At 42.1% G+C, this 13,370-nt stretch overlaps 2 protein-coding genes across 3 annotated transcripts in view; one reads left to right on the plus strand and one right to left on the minus strand.

Annotated features, from left to right (window-relative positions):
* Nucleotides 1-766, plus strand: part of NVL (nuclear VCP-like) — a 29,613-nt gene extending 28,847 nt beyond the window's left edge. For both annotated transcript variants that reach the window (XM_021391380.1, XM_021391382.1), the window contains one exon: nt 480-766. In XM_021391380.1, the coding sequence (XP_021247055.1) occupies nt 480-524 (45 nt within the window). In that variant the 3' untranslated portion in view covers nt 525-766. The remainder of the gene's footprint in view (nt 1-479) is intronic.
* DEGS1 (delta 4-desaturase, sphingolipid 1) lies at nt 5,630-10,398 on the minus strand. Its single transcript, XM_021391384.1, has 3 exons — nt 10,234-10,398; nt 8,825-9,567; nt 5,630-7,101 (listed from the first exon to the last, which is right to left on the minus strand). The coding sequence occupies exons 1-3, from the start codon at nt 10,313-10,315 to the stop codon at nt 6,955-6,957; spliced, it is 972 nt and encodes a 323-aa protein (XP_021247059.1). The 5' UTR covers nt 10,316-10,398; the 3' UTR covers nt 5,630-6,954.

The raw sequence follows: 13,370 nt of genomic DNA on the forward strand, positions 1-13,370 counted from the left end.
AAAGGTTAACATTTCTAAAATTAAGTATTAACTTCCTCAAAACTGTCATTTTGAGTGACTAGTGAAAAGAGTTAAGGAACAGTTACAGTTAACTAAAACCAGCAAAAGATGTTCCTGTCTGCTTATTTTTGGCAGAAGTGGATGAGAGACTGACAGTTTGGCAGCTCCCCTGGCAAAAAGAGCACTAGTGTTCTTGTGATGTTCTGAGCAATGTGAATTACAAGAACTCTGCCAAAGCCTTCTGTTACTTACATACCACTAACTACTGCTGGAAAGCCTCATTTACAAGGACAGTAGCATCTTCTTTGACCTTAGTCAGCTTTCTTTTTGGTAAATATTTAAAAAATAGAGCTAGTGTCTCAGCTGGTATGTTTTATTCCTTTTTTTAAGAAAAGGATAGAAGACTAGCTTTTAAGTATTGTTGCATATGTTTTTACCATTGTCTGAAGTCTTTTTTCCTCTTATCTTTGCACTCTTAGGATCAAATAATGTATGAAGAACTGCGTCAGTCACTGTGCAGGTGATACATCCTCTCCCCGAAGAGGCTTACTCTGTGGAGAATTTTATAACACCTATGCCAGGACAGGTTGGAAAGAAGTTGTACCAAGTCTCCCTCAACTTGTTATCCAGCACCTGAAAAAAACATCGTTGTAGTCTACTGCTGTAAACAATCCTTAACTAAATTACTTCTAGAATAGAAGCTGCAATATACATTTTCTACTCATCACATTTACAATTTAAAAATAAATGCTTTTAGTGCTAAAGATCTAAGGCCATTCTGCATTAATGTTTGGTGACCTTAATCAGAAATCCCTCAGAAGCAGACAGGCTAACTCTTCCTAGTTCCTACTGCTGAAAGAGGTGTTTTCAGCTATTAATGAAAACCCTTACGTTTTCAAGAACAAGGATTCTGAAAGAACTACATGTAGAAAAGAGTTGCGAAAGGAGACTGGGAATATGGTGCAGTGTGTAACACTATTCATCACGCTGTTTGGAAATAGTGATACACTTACTGTGCCAGCACAGGTACTCAGAGCTTCTGACACCTTTTTCCTCATCTTATGAAAATGAGCTATCCAGAGACAGCTTAAAAATTATCCAGGAAATCTTGGAAATCTCAGAAATGTTGTGATGTTGTGATGTAACAGCTACTTAAGAAGCACTTCAAATTAAGTGTTAGCAAGCTTTTTTTTTTTTTTTAAAACAAACAGACAAAACTGTGAAACAGAATTCTTATCAATTTGACTTAATTCAGCATTCTGATATCCTCTAGAAGATATTACTGTTGTAAGAAACAGGCCAAGGAAGAGCCTCAAGCTGCAACTTTAACTTAAGTGATGTATTAACTCACAACACAGAAACAGCCTTAGTCAGCAGAAATGCACTTGAAAGATCTCATTCTTCACATGGTGTACAAACTTGTCTTGCTCATCAACTTCATTCTTCCAGCTACCTTAAAAACACTGCTGGAAATCCAGCTTGATGGCATTTTTCAGTTTGTTCTTGATCAGATTCCTCCATTTGTTCTCACAGTAAGATCTTAATATAAAGTTATCTTTTGTAACAAGAAAACTTCATCTTGGAAAGACGGCTGTAACTTTCAGCATCAGCAAACTGGGAAGTATCCAAGTTAAAACACTGAAGTGTTACTGCTGCAGACTGGGGCAACCGATTTCTGAAATCTACACGCCTTCACATTTTTACTGCTGTCATCATTCAGACAAGTTCCTTAAGGAGGTACTGAAAGGAACATTAATCTCAGTAGCTACCTTTCAACAGTCTTACTCTTCCTAGAAGCAGTCCAACTGTTGGTCAAACATCAGAAGAGGAAACGGGTATTTCTACTAGCAGATTTCACAGAAAGCTTACACAAAAATCTGTTTAAAGAGCATGTGCTGCATCAAATAGCAAATTTCAAACTGCAAGCAGTTCTGCTTTTAGGTATGGTAATTCTAGCCATTGTTACTTTAACCTGCCACTAGCATGCATCCATTTCAAATGAGAAATAAGCTACAAAGCTATAAGATTTCTGTCAGGAATAGAAGTCTGTGATGCAACTTCAGTGATACAATTCAGAAATATTTGGCATCCTTTCTTGGATAAAGGCGTGGCAAGCAAGCCACTCTTTCACAATTGAAAATAACCACATAGATGTTCTCTATATATCCATAAAAGAGAAAACCCTGCTATCAGACTTGACTTAAGTATAGAAATAGCTAACAAGCTTATGAATGAGTTAAATCCTCAAGCCCTGGCACACACAGTAAGAATTCTCTCCTCCTCTTCTCTTACCATGGTATTATTCCTATGTATATACATGGAACAAGAAAGCCAGGTAGGAACAAGATCAAGGGAGAAATACTATGTAAGTAAGTAGTAGTAATAACAATATTATTCAAGTAGTAATAACTCAAAAGTATGTTTAATGTTCAAGGTGTCTGATGATCATTCCTCTTAAAACTGAAAAGTAAACTGGGTGCAGGAAGATTTGAAGCTACCAAAAAATTTTAAGTCGAAAGACAAAGATCAAGCCTCCATATCATGTTTGCATACCTTGTCTGGGCTACTTGATTGTCAAAGAAAGCATGCAGCTGTACTCTATTTGACTGTTCACACAAGAAAGTACTATACCCACGCTGCTTTTTCTTGTGAGAAGTTCTGCTTAGGCTACAGCATTCATAACTGCAAAACAGCTGATAAAAGAGAAAATGCAAGATCACTTTTGCCTGTACATAGGAAACAAGAATCGCTTCAAGAACAAGCCTGTTCATACAATACAGAGACCACTACTTTGTTCTGCATATGCAGCTACTTGCTTAACAGCAGATGCACATAGAAGAAGTTTTCCCTCTAGTCATCTTATTTCTGTTGGGACAAGATCAAGAAAAAGTTAATCATGCCATTCTTCCCTCCCTTCTTCTGAGGCTAGCCACATATCTAAATTACAATGACTCTCTACCAGGGCATATTAGGTGGTAGCTTAAGCATACCTAGGGAGAAGAGATGGTTCAGGGAACTCTCTACACAAGATTTGCTGGTGTTGGCTCAATAGGAAAAATCTTGAACGTTTTTCTCCTTAAAGTCTTGTTTATCAGGCTTGATTTGACAGAGAACTGCACACACACAGTTGCAGATTGCTATACTAAAGGCAGATCTATGTGGTAGAAACACCTTGCTTTGGGCAAGGAAAAACAGAATTTGTTTTGCCCTAAATCTTGAGACTCAAGTTACAAAAGAGTGCACTTTTCCTAAAGCTGTGTCTTGGACAACATAGCAGGCTAGGTCACTATCTGAAACCAACTTGTCTACTCTTCTTTCAACAAAATGAGCATGGCAGCCTGCAAATTCATCCGTAGTACTGGCACTTTAAGCAAAGGAGAAGTGCCAGTGACCAGACTAGTAAATAGCATAAGGCCACGTTACTGGTCATGGAACTTGGTTATATATTGAAAAACAGCTTAAAGTTCCGCTGCAGCACGCCACTTCATCTGGTGTGAGAACAAAGGACAAGGGGGCGGAGACATCGCTGAGCTCATTATGTAACAGTGCCTGTTAGCCTAGAAAAGATCATTTCTCAGCATTTATAGATTTTAAAGTATGTGTTGTGTACTTACCAGCTACATTCAAAGACTTAAAATTTTTAATATAGATACAGAGGCAGAAACCATAACTACTTTTCGACTGACATATGGCTCTAAGTAAAAAGCCTTGCCTGGATCTGAAAGTATGGAGTCATGCAGACAGAAGGGCGCAGCCATTTAATCTGGGATAATTTGGCTACTGTCCTGGAACAGACAGGTTCCACAGCAAAACTAGAACGCCAAAGGCAAAAGGCATTTTGAAAGAGGAATATATCCACGCCTGTCCTGTGGGAAAACTGCCTTGGATCAGACTCCGGGATGCATTACTTACTCCACTTAAGCAACTTCAAATAATTGGGGGCAGGGGAAGGAAGTATGGAGAACCATGAAAAGCAATTCACTCTGAAAGCCCTGAGGGGCATTCAGAGCTCTGCACAGTTTAACTGCAGCTACAACACTTGGATGACATTTAACAGTTGACCCTCAGTCAGCTGTGTTTTGACAGTTAAACTCCAGGCTGATTTCACATAAAGGAAAAGTTTAACTGGCAGACTAGCAAGATGCTTTAGTTACACAGGACAGAATAAACTCAAACAGTTGAGTGACTCCATCTGAATAGAATTTTAAAAAAATAACTGTCACAGTCCTTAGTGCTCTTTAGGTTGAGTTTGGTCTTCGCTGGTTAGCCAATGCTCCCTCCAACTTTCAGGTTAAGCATTTCAAGAATTATACCAAGGTATTTCTACCAGATGTATTTAAATAGCTTTAATGAAAACTATTTAATTCCTTAAACAATAACTACACTGTCCATACAGGGTTTGTTAATGTTTCATATCTGTGTCATGCCTTTGGACAGAAAATTGAAGAGTTACTGAGAATATATCCAATGCAAATGAAATACTCCCAAATAATCTTAATTCCTTCTCACAGTGGTTCAGAAGAGTTCTTAATTTTCTTTTTAAGAATGAAGCTATGCTGAAATATAGGTCAGCTCTGAGATGATTTGCTTCTTGCAGAACACCTGCTACTGAAGTTAGATGCAGATAACTTGTAATGCAATGCAGAGGTTAGACACCTTAGAATGGTAGTCACCCATGCCTGCAAGAATCTAATGACTATTTAGATCCAAACGTTAAATCTTACTGGCTCAGATTAACCTAGTACATAAATGTTCCTCAAATCATAGCTGCATGTTTCAGAAAGATTATGTCAAGCATAGATAACTTCCTCAGAACTCCCCACTATCCTGCACTTAAAGTGTGTTTATAATCAGAGTTGGAAGTAGGCTACTACTAAGCCTAACAATAGAAGTTCACCTCTGATCTCAGTTTTCCTAGATAAATTCTTAAGATAATCAATTTCCCCACAGTCCTGTAGGTGTAAAACCTTCTAGACATGAAAGACTTCTCGTCCTTCATTTTGCTATGGTGAGCCAACACTGAAGATACTTAATGCCACCATTCAGTTCCTCACTTGAGCATCAGTCATATAAAAGGGGCTTAAAAAGAAACTGTTCTACTATTTGACCCTATTCAAGACTTCCAAATTAAATTTTCGTCAGAGTAGAAGAAAAGGCAGCAATTCTTTACAGTTCATTCCACACCACCACTCACAAGGACAGCTCTTCTTGCAGCAACCATTTGAATAATTCTAGCTTCTAACTTCACTGTTGGGTGGATTTTTAACTGATCCCCTAATATTACTTTAATCTTTGCTTTTTAAGTACATGTAAAAATACTGAATAGGGTATACTTGGACATGTCACTGTACCCTGAGCAATAATGCTGGCTTATCTATCGCATCACTGGCATCACAATGAAGTCATGTTGTACATGGTTGGCTGGCACACCTTCATACCATTTTATTAATTAATCACAGATAAGGGCCCAGGCTTCTATAAAAAAGCAAAGCATCTATTAGAAACATGACTGCAATCAAGTGAGGGTTAAGATGTAATGATGTATGCTTCTCAGGTACTCCATCCAAAAGACGCAGGAGTTAAAGGCATCTAAAAATGAAATTATAGCAGACCAGCAAGGACAGCAGCCTCAGCCTTCTACCTTTATGAGATTCCATCTTTTAAATAAGACTATGTCATAGAATCACCATTTGATATTTGAGAGCAATTTGTATCTGTCTTCCACAGCTTCAGACCATCACCAGTGCATTAAATGATACAAAACAAGTATACTGTGTTGAGGTATATAAAGGTTCTTCAGTGCTCAGTAAATCCATTCTTTGTTCCCACTTCAAACGCTTCTCAAGTAATTCAGTAACATCACCTGTGCTCTCAACACATTTTATTAGGTAAGTAAGACCAGTGTTTATGGAGGGTACTGTAAGTTTAAAAAAAATAGGAAGAACATTTAGCAACAGCTTTCTGCACACATAAACGACTAATACACTGAAAAGGTCCAGGTGCTAGTTGCTGTAGCTCGCACTGTTTGCCAGAACAGTATCTGGTTCAACCAATTTGGTTGTCCATGCCAGCCAAATTTCCAAGCGAGTGTAAATATTAGAGCCAGCATTTAAATCCATGGTAACAGCAGAACCAACCAGGCTCTACCTTCTTATTTTCCTTCACAGTTAAGAATTCTAAACCACAGCAAGATTTTTGCAGTGTGAGAAGCCTCAATTACGCAAAGTTCCCTCACTAAGCATGCACAACTTCAGGCACTGGCTGCTCAAGCTATATACTAGCACAAGTCACTTAAGGAGTAGGTGGGGACACTCAAGAGCAGTGATACCATCAAAGTCCCCACCTTTTAACAAGGCCACCACACAAGCCATCTAGAACATGGCTATTTCATTCTAAGTGACAGATTGCTCCTTTAAGGTTCTTTCTATAGAGCAAGTAGCTTACTTTTGAGTTACGCTTCAAATAATGTGACCTATTTCAGCAAGAGCAGACATTTAGTTCTTCCACCCATGAATCAGAAAAGAAGTGCAACAGAAGATTTAAGTTCAACAAATCATGTTAGTTCAGAATTAACAGGTAAGTACAGCATCTTATTACAACTGTCATCTAAACTGCATGGTAGGGGCGGTGTACTCCATTGAGACCTTTTAAAATATGAGAGCCAAACATATTTCATACAGATTTAGCACCCGCCAAAGTAAATCCTGTAACAAAGTGATTTAGCATTACGCGTATAACACTGATCCTTAGGCAAACAAACACATTTAACCAATGAATCTGAGTACTGCTAGGAATGTTATAGCTGGTAGTAGCCTCCTACAAAATAACCTTTAGAATGCATTGCTGTGTTGCTGTGGATCTTGACTCAGGACACTAGTTAACATCTTTAGCAAGAGACCTTGTACCAGTCACTTTAAAGCAAGCAGACAAAGTTTTTTTTTGGTTGCCAGAAGTTTAATCTTGTTGCACTTCACCCCTTAATTGCCTTTTCATGCGTGAGTAGGGGCTGATTGTATCATCCATCACGAAGTCATAAAGTACTTTTATCCAAGAGTTATATTGTGGCAGGTTGTCGTAGTATTCAGCTGCTATTTTCTTCACCTAAAGAGAGATACAAGGTTCACAAGGTTCATTTACTATTTACATTAGCACCAATCACAGCAGCTTTACTATCTTAAATCTGTATCTTAATGTAGAACTTAGGTATTTCAGTTTAGATGTTAAACTCCAGAAGAACAGCTATTAGTGTCATAATATGGCAATTTTTTGAAACAACTCAGTCTGAGAAGCTTGTACATTGGAAAGGAGAACCAGAACAAGCTGAGCCTACCCCTGAGGTAGGTTCAGTATGCTGCCTACAGAACCATGCAGCTCACCAACCCTGAGAAAGCACGAAAGCCATTGGCTTGCTGGCTGAAGTGGGTGACTCAGTTCAGAGCTGTCTCATGTATATACAAGTCTCACTAAAAAGGGATGTTGCGAAACTGAAAGAAGAGTTAACAGCCATTTTCAGTATGGAGTTTCAAACCTCGCATTTCTGAGGAACATCTCATTTCTAAGGACAGCAAGAATGAATAAGAAGCTTCTGAAGATTTTACTCAGACATGTAGAGACTGACCAGGCCACTTTTCTAAGCTAGAAACCTAGAAGTGCTGGAGTTTCAGATATCCTTAATGATTTCTTCTAGTCAACCATCTGAAGCCTTAGAAGCCTGAACACAACAAAACTGAGCTTTCACTGAATTCCACAGGATTTAGTGTCAGAGGATTGCTGTTAATCTCTATAAGCAATAAAGAGAACCAGGTTATTTACATGCTTGTTTCAGAGCTGAGGATACTTTTGATTAGTCATCACACCTATGAAATAGGTCATCTAAGCAGGTCCAGCTCAGCAGGACCCCCCATTACTTCAGCTGTCTTCAGCCCACAGCATAGCAGACTCCAGACCAACAAAATTAACTGCACTTCATTTAAAAACAACCTTGTCTTACTTATCAAAGCCATAGACTACAGGTCCTGTAGCAGAGGTAGTTTTTACCTCTGCAATGAAATATCTATGAAAACTAATTCCCTATTTAGAACTTTAATATACGTGCATTAAGTGAAATCTAGTTCACCAGCACAAACCTAAGTATGAACAGCAAGTCAGGGAGTCCCAGCAACTTAAGCAGGAAGGGGGAGGGAACCAGTCTGAAAGTCCCCATCTGCTGCTTATGCAGGTCTAAGTCTTAGCTTTGAAGTCTTAATTGTCAGTGTACAGCTGACACTTATCGAGGGGTTCAAAGGTTCTCACTAGACAAAACTGAAACTGCTCCAGAACAGAAAGCTATTAAACATTTGTAGAATTACAACAAACATCAGCAGCACCTCTAGCCTTATCTTTTCCTTACCAGAGAATGCCATTCGTAAAGGAGATTGAAGGATAAGTACACATTATTATTTTACTTAAGATACCAGAAACAGAGCTGACAAAGCTTTGGAGGTCACTCCAACTTCTTAACTAGATTTCTGCATACTTCCAAACTGAAAAAGAACACTGGAGGCCTGCTGTAATTACAGAAACCTAGAATTAGGCAACACAAAGCCAAGACAACATGAGAACAGGCCTTTCCCCTCCTTTAAGGAAAGTTAGAACAGCACATTAGAACCTGCTCAGCATTTCTCCCCACATTCAACTCTTGAGTTTAATGAATCTCCATATGCCATCCTTTTAACTTCCAGGGTTTTTCTAGCTTCCATTCTTCTAACAGCTTCTGTTTTGCCGAATTTTCACATCAGAGTAAGGCTCAGTTTAAGAAAGAGAACTGCCTCTGAAGTGAACTTACCAGCGGAAGGCTCTTGCCAGGAATATTGGGGAAGTCATGGTGCTCGTTGTGATAGCCAACATTAAAAGTGAGCAAATTAAGTGGCCCATAATAGGAGTAAGTTTCATGTCCCTTTAAAAACATGTAATGTTCAGCTATGAAGTGTCCTGAAATCGGGTGTAACCCAAGCCCAAGTACTGAGCCAGCAAGCATGTAAAAAAGGGATTTGGCTCCCCACAGGTAATAGATCACGATATCGAAGGAAAGCTGAGCCAACAAGTTGATGATTTCAAGTCGAGTAATTGGTTTGGGATTAATGCAGAGGGGTCTAATGGCATAGAAAAATGGCTGAAGAACAATCCAGATGAACTTCCTAAAGCGGGTGCAGAAAAACCAGCCTTCAAAGTTGGTGGGAATGTCCACATCAATTCCATCGCCTCCCAGGTACCGATGGTGATCCATGTGGTATCTCTTGAAGGATATTGAATAGGGCAGACCAAGGGGGAGGTTGGCAAATATTCCAAACCATCGATTCCACATCGCTCTGCCATTGCCAAAGGCACTGTTGTGAGAGATCTCGTGAATGGCCAGAGTCATGGAATGGCTGATGCAGCTCCCAAAGACGTACGCCCAGAAGACCACCCACTTCCAGTCCAGGTCCCTAACCAGATAGAAGGCAGTCAGCTGAGCAATGACCATCAGCACCACCACCCAGATGAGGTTGTAGTCCGGCTTCATCAGCGCTTTGATCTCTGGGTGCTTGGCTACAGGGGAGAGAGTTACACAAAATACAGATATCACAGAACTGCTAAGGTCAGAGAAGACCCCCAAGATCATCATGCCCAACCATCAGCCCATCACCTCCGTGAAGCTCTCCTCACAGAAAGCTATCCTAATAAGACTACAAAAGCATACAGGCATTCACTCCCCCCCGCTCATTCATCTACTAAGGGATGAAAAATGCACTATTAATAATAGCCGTCAAAGATCTTTCAGAATTCAGCCATTTCTGCAATTTTCCGTTGCTCAGTAGCTTGCCACTAACGTGGCAAGCCCTAATGTCACCTCAATCTATCTGGGAAGGAAATGGCGCGGAGCCAACCCACACACAACGCACAAGCCCGCGTGCGAGCTTTCCGGTCACCATCCGACACCGTCGCTGTCTGCCCTCCCTGCCTCCCTCCTTCCTTCCCGTTCCTTCCCCCCCCGCCCCACCCGCACTACTTAAGGCGGCGGCCGCCACCCTCACGTCCTTGGGCCCGGCCCAAAGCCCCGTCCCCGCGCTCCCCGCAGCCCCAGCGGCTCGGGCCGGGCGCGCTGCCGGTTCCAAGTCTCCTTGACGGCGGGGCCGGCAGCCATTTTGCGGGGAGCCCCCTCGCCACGCAGCCCGCGCCAAGGAGCGCCTCCGCCGCACCGCCTCCTCCCCTCACCCAGGATCTCCTTGCGGCGATCGGCGTGGGGCTGGTCCGTGTACACCCACTCGAAGTCCTCCCTGGCGACGGTGTTACCCATGACGACAACACCACTCACCGCCCTCCTCAGCCGCCAAACTACCAGCGCCCACCGGCACGGCAGACTTATAGCGCTGGGCGGAGGCCCCGCCCCCCAGTATCGTTCTCTCTTCTGATTGGGCTTCTCGCGCTGTCAGGCCGTCAGGCCCCGCCCCGCGCGCCTCGTCCTCCCCTCAGGGGCCGCCTGAGCTGCCGGCGCCTCAGCCGGGCAGGGCGGGGCGGGTCGCTGCCTTCAGGGTAGCGGTGTCGCGGTCGTGCTGTGAGGAGGGAGCAGGCCCTTCGCCACCTCGCGGGGCAGTGGCCCCGTAGCCCTCTCTGGGCCTCGTCTGAGCTCAGCCCCGCTGTCGGGAGGGCTCTGTAACGCCACAGAACCGGAGCATGGAGCAAGACGCAGGGAAGGAGCTGACGTTTCAAACTGGTAACAGCGTTGTCTGCATTATTAGTTTGTAATAATGCTGTATGCATAATTAATTAGGAATTAAGGACACTGCTTGGCTTGTAATTCTCACTTTAGTTCTGGGAGCCCTCTGGCACCGCAGCGTTATGGAAACCAAAGGTCCCCGTGTCTCCATCCCATAATTCAAAATGGCAGAAACCGCCAACTGTCCTGTGGGGAAGTGGGCTCGTGATGGCCCACACACCCAGCTGCCGCCACACCACCTCCCCGGCCTCGGTGGTGGCACCAGGCCTGGCCTCCACTGCAAGCACAGGGCAGGGTGCACGGCAGGCTGGGGGTACAGCGCTGTGGGTGATGCACAATGGGACGTTGCTCGTGCCCTTCCCTCCAGCAAGACTGCCCTTCAGACAGCGACTGGACAGAAGGCAATGGGCACAGGCTGGAACATAGGAAGTTCCATACAGGCATGAGGAAAAACTTCTTTACCTTGAGGGTGATGGAGCACTGGAATAGGCTCCCAGAGAGGTTGTGGAGTCTCCTTCTCTGCAGGTATTAAAGATCTGCTTTCCTGTACAACCTACTGTAGGGAACTGCTGTATCAGGGGGTTGGACCTGATGATCTCCAGAGATCTCTTCCAACTCTTATGATTCTTTGACTGTGTGATTCTGAGTGATTCTGTGCCCCTTTCAGCTGTTTGGACAACATGTCCAAAAGCAGTCAGAGGTACGTGGGTAGACAATGCACTCCCTTGTGACTCATTTTCTTAGGCAGTGAGACTGGAAACAACAGTGTGTTACAGCAGCTGTTTGTTGCTGTACTCAGGATATAAATAAAGCGGTAACTTATTTTTAGATCATTAAAATATCATTAAAATAAATAAGAAGATAAAATAATACAATGAAAAAATAATAAGAAAGTATAGTGGTTCTTTAAACAGTATGTGTTCTGTTCCAAAGGTAATGGATGTGTGGCTCTAAGGACTTGCCATTTTCTGGCCAAAATACACATTTCTAAAGGTGCCTAAAGATATCTAGCTGCGATTCAAAATGCCTGCACCAGGGTCTCTGATTTCTTCACGTTTTCTATTATTTTAGGAACCCCTTTGGCAAACTCCTCTCTAAGAAGCAAACTCAGTTTAATCTGCTCCTGCATCTCCATTTTGTAGAATACTGTGAGCAGTTTCTTACCAGGATGACTTTAAGTAAAATAACTGTTTGCTTGGATTTTTTGTTGTCCACCAACCCACTGTAATTAAAACAATCAAAACCCATAGCAGCTGTAAAAACAACAGGAAACATTATCACAAAGAAAGCTAGACCTTATCTATTGATGTCACATGAATATCTCAGGGCTCATGATGACTCATTTAAAATGTATTAATAATAATGAATCAAGGTTAATACACGCAAGCTGCTAAAAGTCTGAGCTGCAGCTGTGCCAAACACAGGGGAAATATAAACTCAATTTGAAAACGTTGTAAAGTAATGGACACAGCACAAGCTCTGTAAAATAGAAGAGCAAATGTCTTTGGTTACATGCATTTTTAATCTCTGTGTTAAAACGTGCAGTGGAAAAAAAGGAGCAGAGACGGAAAATAAGTGAATTCACAGCTTATCTCTGCTTGGTCACACAATCTGAATTCTGTACTTTGTGAGGATTGGTTCAACGTGGTTAGTAAAACAGGTGACTGAATTTCACTGAGGCATTTTGTCCTTGCAGGGGATGTTCGGTTTTATTCTTTGCTCAGTGACTGCTTAACAGTAAACCAGGAAGTGCTCTGTGCTCTCAGTGCCGAGGCAGACTGCAAAATTGCCAAGATCCCAAGTGTGCCACTCACCTGCACTCTAAACCCTGGACATAATGTTTCTGAAAATTGCCCCTTAGGGTTGCAGTTCAAATATTAGCACTGCTATCCATCACGGCACTAAAGACCTTCTCATTCATTGGAATGATCCTGCCAAAGAATGAATGGCTCTGCTGATATGAAAGGTTTCTGTTGGTTGCTGTGAGCGCTCAAGGAGAGAGTACTAGAGCTCAGTACACAGAGGCAGAGTTATTGCGCTGAAGGTTTGTAAAGCCACAAGTTTCAGTGGGAAAACTAATACAAGATTCCATAAAGATTTATAAACTAAACAGTCCACGTGAGCCAAACAAGGCTTAAGTATCTGAGAAAGATATTAAATAGGAAAATTTTGTTATTTTTTTTCTGTTTAATCACTGAGTCTTTCTGGTTTAAGCAGTCCATAAAACAAATCCAGATTTATTAGGTTTTTAGCAAGCTAACAGGTTTTCTACCCAACATTTTCTCTTTCGAAGAGACACAGCACGTAGCATGCCGTCAGCTGGCACAAGCGTAGAACAAAAATCCTGCAGCGTTTAGTTACACATAAACCAAAGCTGGCAGCACATCTCTGCCCAACCAGGACGGTGTGATGCGGTGAGCACGACTCCACCACAGCAGAGGACACGTGGGCTGCTCCAGATACGGAGCAAAGTACCCCAGGCATGGAACTGGATTGTATTATAATAGTTCACAACTAGTAAACATGTTACTATAAAATACTCCAAATTGAAATTACTGATTAACATAAGAATGGTCTGACACTGCAATTTACCAGTTACATTCTTAAAACCATGGGGAATACCAAGAGATTGCGT

Source organism: Numida meleagris, chromosome 3 (assembly GCF_002078875.1).
Source record: "Numida meleagris isolate 19003 breed g44 Domestic line chromosome 3, NumMel1.0, whole genome shotgun sequence".
Lineage (NCBI taxonomy): Eukaryota > Metazoa > Chordata > Aves > Galliformes > Numididae > Numida > Numida meleagris.

Coding starts and splice junctions, on each gene's coding strand:
- DEGS1 (XM_021391384.1), bottom strand. CDS start 10,315: ATGGGTAACACCGTCGCCAGGGAGGACTTCGAGTGGGTGTACACGGAC. Junction 9,568..10,233: donor TCGCCGCAAGGAGATCCTGG/GTGAGGGGAGGA, acceptor TCTCCCCTGTAG/CCAAGCACCCAGAGATCAAA. Junction 7,102..8,824: donor CTGGCAAGAGCCTTCCGCTG/GTAAGTTCACTT, acceptor ATCTCTCTTTAG/GTGAAGAAAATAGCAGCTGA.